Here is an 8,556-nt window from a genome sequence, read left to right as displayed (position 1 = left end):
ATCCATCATAACAAATGACAAATATAGACCTTGGAAAATAGGCATAACAGCAAAAATCACATCTACAGAAAAAGGAGTAATAGCATTGCAAAGAGGAGGCAAGGAGTCTTGATACCCCGTGTGAGTGTGAGTGTTGGCCAGACCTATAAGCCACATACCCAAGGGGGTTGCCGCTTCAGGACTTTGGTCCACACAGAGGCACCAACACCAAGCAAGTGAATTTAATTTTCAGAGCTGACAAAATGCCAGTATTGATTTGCCTTGTTCTGGTGATGCATTGTGAATTATTGGCTAATGACTGTGATGTAAATGAAGAGATAAGAAAAATATTTAGGAATGAAATAGGTTTTACACATGCATTTTCTTACTTCTGAAATTTGAAGCAAAGACATTATCTTGGCTGTCTCAGAAAAGTCATTCAGAACAAGCTGCTAACATGTTACTCCAAAAATGTAATTACATGAATGCAGCTGGAACATTTCTCTTTACCAGAGTATTAGATAATTTAATTTCATGTTTTCCAATTAATGTTTTTTTTTTTTTTTTTTTTTTTTTTTTTTTTTTTTTTTCTTTTGCAACTGCATTTGCTTTATTTCTCTATTTCCAACTAGTGACCTTTTTCCAAATGAGGGTTTTAATTGGAAAATACAATGTATATAACCATTTCTTTATTAATTATAATGCACAAATCCAATATCTGTAAAGCCATTTATGCATGGTTGAATAGAAACTACCAACAGAAGCTTAAAAAAGCAGTGCCTTCAATGAATTCACAAAATAATACTAATGTCTTCTTAAAATTAACTCTGCTGGAAATTAACTGTTAATTTTTTTTTTATCGTTCATGAAGACACTACAACTACTGTTTTGGTCCACAACACAATCCAAATGGGAGTGCCCAGGAAAGCAAAAGTTATACATATTAAAAAAATATATGTTATAAAAAACAAAAGAAAGAAAAATTAATGATGAAAAATTTGCATCTACTTCTTTTAATATTTTTTTAAAGAATTATTTCACAAACTGATGTGTTCATGGTGTCTTTGTATGTCCTATTAGCTAATTTCTGGCAAAAAATAATTTGATGCAGCATATTGTTCCAAATACATAATTGTACAAGCTTCATGACTATACTGAATGCATTCCTATGTATAGCTGATATTCATGTCCTGTAAAAATTTCTAGAATTACATAAAGAATATTGTCTCGGCACCTATTTACCTGTTTATCCTTTAGCACAAAAGCAAAGCTTAGTGAGAGTGAACAGGATATCAAAACTATCATAGTTACATGAAATACTGCCTTTGAAATACACCTGAACTTTGTAGCACTAGAATTGAGACTGCTCAGTGACATAATCATCCAACAATCTCTTTACGTAAGAATGCAATCACAAGCATGTTGTGACTATTTGACTGTGAACGTTAAAACAAAGGGTAACTGGATTGTGCAGACACCATGTACATATCATTATCTCAAATTTGCTGGTGCTGTATCATGGGCCTTCATTAAGCTAAAGGGATGTTATTATATTTATATAGAACCTCAATGACTATGAACATTTGAGCTAAATTTTTTTTGTTTTTGTTTTTTACACAGAAAGTTAAATTGTTCCCAACTCAATGGTCCTGTTGCCTCAGCTGTCCTGACATTGGTGTTCAGCATGAACACAGCAATGTCAACATTTAAAATCTGCTTACTTGACTCCTTTGCTTACTTCTATAATGGTATGTTCTGTCACTGTAATAAAATGCTTTTACAGTATAATACAGTTTCCATGAATCAACATTCCCTCAAACAGTGACAGTATCCATCCATTACATTCTTGCCTTGTGTACTATAAAACATGGCTTTCAAAAGCCTTTGACCATACTAGTCCATACAAAAGTATATGAAAATATGCTACTGTCAAAATGTTGAAAATGCCAAAAAATTAAATATTCGATTGAATTTGTAAGACATGGAAAATACATGCTACTCTTCAATTGCCTACAATATACTGGCAGTTTCTAAACATACGAAGAGGTTGAGTAGAACCCCATCTACAAGGATGAGAGAATCTGTTAAATCTGGTTAAATTAATCATGTTCCCTAAAGACATGACCACACAACATTAAATGAATACTGTGGGGTCTTCCATCGAAACCATGAAGATGAGCACAAATACTGATGAATATTAGAAATAGGTTGGTCCACATATATATACTTCCCAGCTTCCCCATGGCAGAAAAGCTTGAGAAAAAACTGTATACATATAAAACTGTAAGCAAAATAAAATAAAAAAAGGAAAGAGTACCACGCCTTTTCTATTGTCTGTCTTTTGACCAAAAGCAAAGATATTTTTAACTTCCATGAAAATGCAGTTGGTAGCAACAAGAATTGTCTTTCTGATAAAAATTACCTTCTAACCCTCACTTCCCAGCATTAATGAAGTGTATCCTTCATCAAGGGACACGAGTTTGAAAAATATTTCAATGGAGGGACCAGTCTCGTCTAATTAGAAAATTCCATTTCGTATATCTCAAAAGAGAGAAGTAAAAAGGGGCTGTTCTCATTTTTTTTTTCATTTTCAAGAAATGTTTAAACAAAAATGGATAGGAAGATCAAAAAACATTGAGTCCCTCCTTATGCCCTTGAAAAGAAAACTCTGCTGATCTACTGGAAAGTCTAATCTTAGAGAGCACAGAAGTTGTCGTCATTAGGGGGGACCTCTGACGTATCAAAATAAGATTCTGGAGAAAGAAAAGCATGAAAAGAATTGTACCAGCTAAATTGTATTTAATACCAGCACACTCAAAATCCAACTGTCATCTCTGGATAGTGATGAAATTGTATCATGTATCAAAATAAGCACTTCTGGGGTAAATATGGAAAAATAATACTCATTAGTAGCATTTACAGCAAGTTGGCTCTCTAATTTACACATGCTAAGCCATAAAGTCCTTGTTCAATAGCACATATTCTTTTGCAACAGAATTTCTCCTAAGAAAACAGTTATTCAAAGGTACATTTCAATCAGCCTATTTACTAACAACTTTGGCAACAGATGTCATTATGTACAGAGCAAAGAAATGAACATCTAAAAGATATTGCACAAACATTAATTTGTACTGCCCCTACTTAGTGACTCAAGACAGTAATGGAGTTGTGGGCTGAAATTTCCACTGAACCAAACCCTCAATGCAGTGTAGAATCATCAATGGTTAGCACTGACACATTTACAGTGGACTAAGTAATACATATATATGCACATGTGGATACATACATATATATGCAAATTACAAGACAGGGTGAGATTTCCACTTCTTAACCTAAACAAGGATTGGGTTAACATACAATTATGGCAATTCTATAGTAAAATATACTTAAAACTAAATATATGTAGCTGACTCTCAGTACTTTTGAAAATACTCTTGCTAAATAACAAACAGTGATGTCTTTGAAAAGAAACAAAAGAAAAGAAAAGAAAAAAGACTTAAGTACAATATAATAATTATAACTCTTATTTAGCTTAACTAATAATCAAATATATAGCTATTTTAATTCTGATTACAAACACAAGTTTGCATATAACAATATATTTATATATATATATTCATATATATATATGTGACATAATTTTGAAGTATAGAACTATGTACAAATCACAAGTACTTAAATCATAGTACTTATTTATTTCTTATCTTTTAAGTTTATTAAGCCACAAGCACAAGTGTTGTTCGTGCAATCCTAAGCGATTTCCGTGACCAGGCAAAAGACTAACAACACATACTCTCATAAACGCCAACCAAAGCTCTTTTGACACGTGTGGAAGAGGACAAAACGGAAGAATAAGGAAAAATAGAAGAAGAAACTGAGGAAACTGATAATTTCATGGCTGTACGAAAATAACGAGGGATGAGAAGAAAGATGAGAGAAAGAGACTTGCACAGAAAAAAAAATAATAAAGAAGAATAAAACAAGTTGGGAAAAGCAAAGGCAAAGAAAAGAAAGAAAAAAAGGAATCCAAACTAAATAGACACATGACATAAAACGCCACAAGACTACACTGTTTGGATCTTGCTCTTACAGCTAACAACGAACAAAAGTGATAATTCTTAATGAATCTTGATACAACAAATGAGGCTGTCATTTCTCATTTTGAGCATGTAGTTATCAAATAAATTAGTTCATATACTATGCCTAATTTAAGTCACATTGAATATCAATGAATAATTAAAAGGGAAAAAAAAAAATAAAGTCACTGATAGGGAAAAGAACGAAAGTACCAGGAAATCAAGACTTTCTTGGCTGAACACAAGAAAGAGAAACGCTGTGTTACAACCAAAAATATCAAATAACAATGCTTATTGTGGGCTTAACCTAAGTCTTCTAAATAACAGTATAAACCCTTAAAACCTTAAAAGCCATTCATGTGTGTTCTAAATAAACTAGAGTTTCTAGAGAGAGTTTAATACCTGAACCTATAAACTCCTTTCTCAAAACTTCTAAAAACAAACAAACAGATTAGACTATTTAGGTGTGATCAGGCTGCAGTGGACTACCATTTATTCTTCTTTTAAAAGTTGCTTTCAAAAAATAACACTAATTACTGTAAAATTATTTAGTGCATATCTTACACCAATTTGGTTCTAACCTATCATCATCAGAAACGTTTTATTCTTCGGTCTGGTATCCATCATACAATTTCTGCTTACACAGGACCTGAACATCTTTATTAATTGGTCCACAATATTGCCATAAACATTCATTAATCATCCACTGAAAACACACCAGTATTGTCATTGGTTACTGTGTACAGCTTGAGAACACAGCAAGCCTCAACATTTATGAAACAGGCTGGACGTCAATCCTCCTTTGAGCTGTCAAGCCTGCTGGAAAGGTCCTCCAACCCAACCCACACCAGCAGCAGTTGGGCTGCAGGTTGCTGGAGACTGTGGTCCCTTTAATAGTCAGGCCACTGGCCAAGGGGCTGCTCTCCAATTAATTATGCATGTTTCAAGCAAGCAGCTTCACACTGGAAGGAGAAAGGTTCATTTGGATTGAAGAAAAATTCCATACTACTACCAATAATAAAAGCGATAAATATATCAACAACACTAACAACAATAATAATGATAATTACAAAATTACCTCTAAGTTATAATACTTACTAGTACTGGTATGCATGTAAACATATTATCAATGTAATAACAGACATAAATTACTTACCATTGTCAAAGCAATTTGGATCAAAGTAATTGAGAAGTTCAGTTTCTGAAAGGTTGATAGCTGAACTAACTTCATTCTGCATTGTTGCTTGTGTGGTTGTTGCATTATGATTCAGAAGTACTTCCCCCTGGCTTCTATTGTCTGTCTGTTGACTCTGACTGGTTACAGGAACAGTGGTCGTTCCAAGTTGCATTGGTGCCACTGGGCTCGACTGTGACAGAAGTGGGTCTGATCTTGTCAGTGCTGATGAGGCAACTGGCACTGTGGTGATCATGGGTGCTTGATGGGAGGTTGTGGTGGCTGTCACAACCACCTGTGTTGGCATCAGCTGGCACAGACCGGTTGATTGTGACAGCAAAGGATCTGAGACCACAACAGGCATGGCAGGAGACCCGTTCAGAGGCTGCTGCTGGTTGGTGTGCTGGGCTACTATCTTTGATCCTGTGTCAGCTTCAGTTTGAGATACATTCTGTGTTGCATGATGTGTTGGTGGCTGACATGCCTGGGTCTGTGTTGGCATCAGTGTTTGTGTTACATCCATAGCCATAGACTGATTGACATGTTGGTTGGCCGATTCATTGAATGTCTGCATTAGACCTTGATTGATGGGCTGATACACTGCTTGCTGTGTTGAGTTTCCAATTGGCTGATCCACATTTATCACTTGGTTAATGATAGAATTGTTTTGAACTGGAGAAGTATTGAAAATCGTCTGAGAAGCAGAACTGCCAATGTTACTGTCAGGAGTATTGCCAGAGGTATTTGTACAAATGGGTGTAACCAGGGGGTTGCACTGGCTCACCACCACCTTTTGCTGTGGTGCAGACACAATGGATGCAAAGTCAGCCCTCTCTGCAGCTTGTGATACAATAGTTGTAGGCAGACTGCAGTTAATACCTGCTCCCTGCATGTACTGGTATTCCATGGGGACAATTTGGTCACGCATTTTCTTTTTTGGTGGCTCCTGACTGATTGGAGTCTCTCCCACGCATACACGAACTGTTCTTGCAAGTCCTGGAGAGGAGACCACAGTGGTGGAAGCAACAGGTGTCATTGATGTGATGGGAGCCACACGGGCCACTCTGGGGCCTGAGCTGACTGTGTGCAATGATGGCATTGAAGACAACACTGTGAAAGGTAAGAGACTGACAGTTGGGGACACAGTTGAAGTCATGGCAGTCGAGGGAGGCATCACCGTGGGGGCACAGGTGCTCTTGGGCACCATGGGAACAATGGGACTCACCCCAGCTGATTTTTGTGTCTTGGCCGTCAAAAGACTTGAAAGACAGTGTGTGGCTGACACAGGAAGTGCAGCAGAAATTCTCTGAGAGGTGGCCGACACTCCAGAGCTCTTTTCACCAGTCTCCTCCGGGGTCTTGGCACCACCAGGCGATGAGATGTTTTCCTTCATGGACTTCACCAGCTCTTCAACCAGCTGCAGAACAGAGTTGTGCAGATTCGATCCCGATGGCAGGGAAAGTGCAATCTTCAGCATCTCAACTAAGCTCTCTAGGCTGACTGTGCCTTGAAACTGACTGCTTCTGCAGGGTCATCTTGGAGCCATTCTCATCTATGTATGTCTCTTCCTCCTTAACATCCATGTCGTTGCTCTCAGCACTCGGAACAGAGCTTAACACTGACTCTGGCTGAGCTGACACACCTCCCCCCAGCATGGAAGTTCTGCCGGGGGACACCTTTCCCTTAGGGATGCGTGCTGAGGACCTCTGGGGCCGGCTTATAGGCTTTTTGCCAGCAGCAGAGTTGACAGGGAACCTTGATACACGCATTGTTTGCTGCATCACAGCCGGGCCAGGAACAGGGGATGTGGAGGCTGAAAGGAGAAAGAGCAGTTAATAAACATTACATCTTATAATCATAAAAGAGAGAGAGAGAGAGAGAGAGAGAGAGAGACGAGACGAGAGAGAGAGAGAGAGAACGACCGAGAGGAGAAGAGAGAGAGCGAGAGAGAGGATGAGAGAGAGCGAGAGAGAGGGAGAGAGAGGGAGGGAGAGAGAGAGAGAGAGAGAGCGCGAGAGATGCAGAAGATGAGATGAATGGAGAGAGAGGAGAGAGAGAAAGAGAGAGAGAGAGAGAGAGAGAGACGAGGACTGAGAGAGAGGGTGAGGGAGAGAGAGAGAAAGAGAGAGAAAGAGAGAAAGAGAGAAAGGGAGAACCAAGTAAAAAAAAAAAAAAAGATACTAACAAATGTAACTGACAATAATACTGTGTACAAAAAAAGAATGAAATACATACATACATTAGTGCATACATGGGACAAAATGGGCCTGAATAACAGTGATACTTTCCATTTATACAGCTTAGTATCTCTAATATTCTAATCTACTCATTAACTACCACTGCCATGTAATCAAATAACATACATCCACACTCATCAACTTCTACAAATACCAACCCATTAACCCACTGGACCGAACTCTGGGAATTAGCCTTACTCGAGCCAAATACTTCATGACGTGACAGTCACATCACCAATGTGTAAACTTCATGACTCCACACAAACCCCACAGCACTAAATGACTCATCCCTTAGGCTTTACCTTGAGAAATCTTGATGGGTGAGCTCTGAGAGACCACAGCCGGACCTGGAGCTTCTGGCATCAGCACAGGCAACGATCTTGTTTCCGCATACTGGAGATTCAGTTGCAAGGCACCTACAAACGTGCGAAGGAAAAGTTTTAAAGATTGGAAGATGCGAGAAAAGTTAAGAGGTCTTAAGAGAAAGTGCAAGTTCAAATATTAATGAATGATTTAGGTCATCGAAACATGATAGCAAAATTCCACTTGGTTAAAATCTATTATTCTATCTATACATATTCTTCCTATACAAAAATATACACAATCATTTCATAAAAATGTGAAGTTTCAGATTATTATTTCAAGTAAATATATTCAGACAGGCAAAATTCTAATAATCTAAATCTAAATAATTTTGGATAATCCATGGTTAAGTTCCTAATATCTGCACACAGAAGCCCAATCACTGAGGCTTCAGTTGCAGATAATCCAATTACCTGTAGAGACACATACGGACTCAAATGATACCGGTGTATTTTTCTCTGCCTGTTTTTCATCATAATCACATTATTTCTTATGTTTATCTATTTTATTTCAGTCAAAAGACACTGACAAGGTACACAAAACTACTTCACTATCCTCTTAGATCACTACTGTTTTATACCATCAATATCAGACCATGAAAAAAGATCTTTGTAATTACTAGGAGAAACTCCTTTTGGTAGAGTCTTCTCTTCCAATGGCTTGAGGTGGCAGTTACTGGCCAAAGAAACCAAAGACTAGTTAGCTATCAGTCACTTCACCTCTATGT

General features: G+C 37.6%; 1 protein-coding gene across 1 annotated transcript in view; it reads right to left on the bottom strand.

Annotated features, from left to right (window-relative positions):
• Positions 1-653: 653 nt before the first annotated feature.
• LOC119595622 (nuclear factor of activated T-cells 5-like) overlaps positions 654-8,556 on the bottom strand; it is a 33,793-nt gene continuing 25,890 nt past the window's right edge. Inside the window, 4 exon segments of the mRNA XM_037944732.1 lie at positions 654-5,017; positions 5,212-6,739; positions 6,741-7,042; positions 7,769-7,882. Of these exon segments, the coding sequence (XP_037800660.1) occupies positions 5,013-5,017; positions 5,212-6,739; positions 6,741-7,042; positions 7,769-7,882 (1,949 nt within the window). The 3' untranslated portion in view covers positions 654-5,012.

The sequence above is a fragment of the Penaeus monodon genome, chromosome 36 (genome assembly GCF_015228065.2).
Source record: "Penaeus monodon isolate SGIC_2016 chromosome 36, NSTDA_Pmon_1, whole genome shotgun sequence".
NCBI lineage: Eukaryota > Metazoa > Arthropoda > Malacostraca > Decapoda > Penaeidae > Penaeus > Penaeus monodon.
The sequence above is the reverse complement of the archived record's forward strand: the minus strand, read 5'-3'. Positions and strand labels throughout refer to the sequence as shown.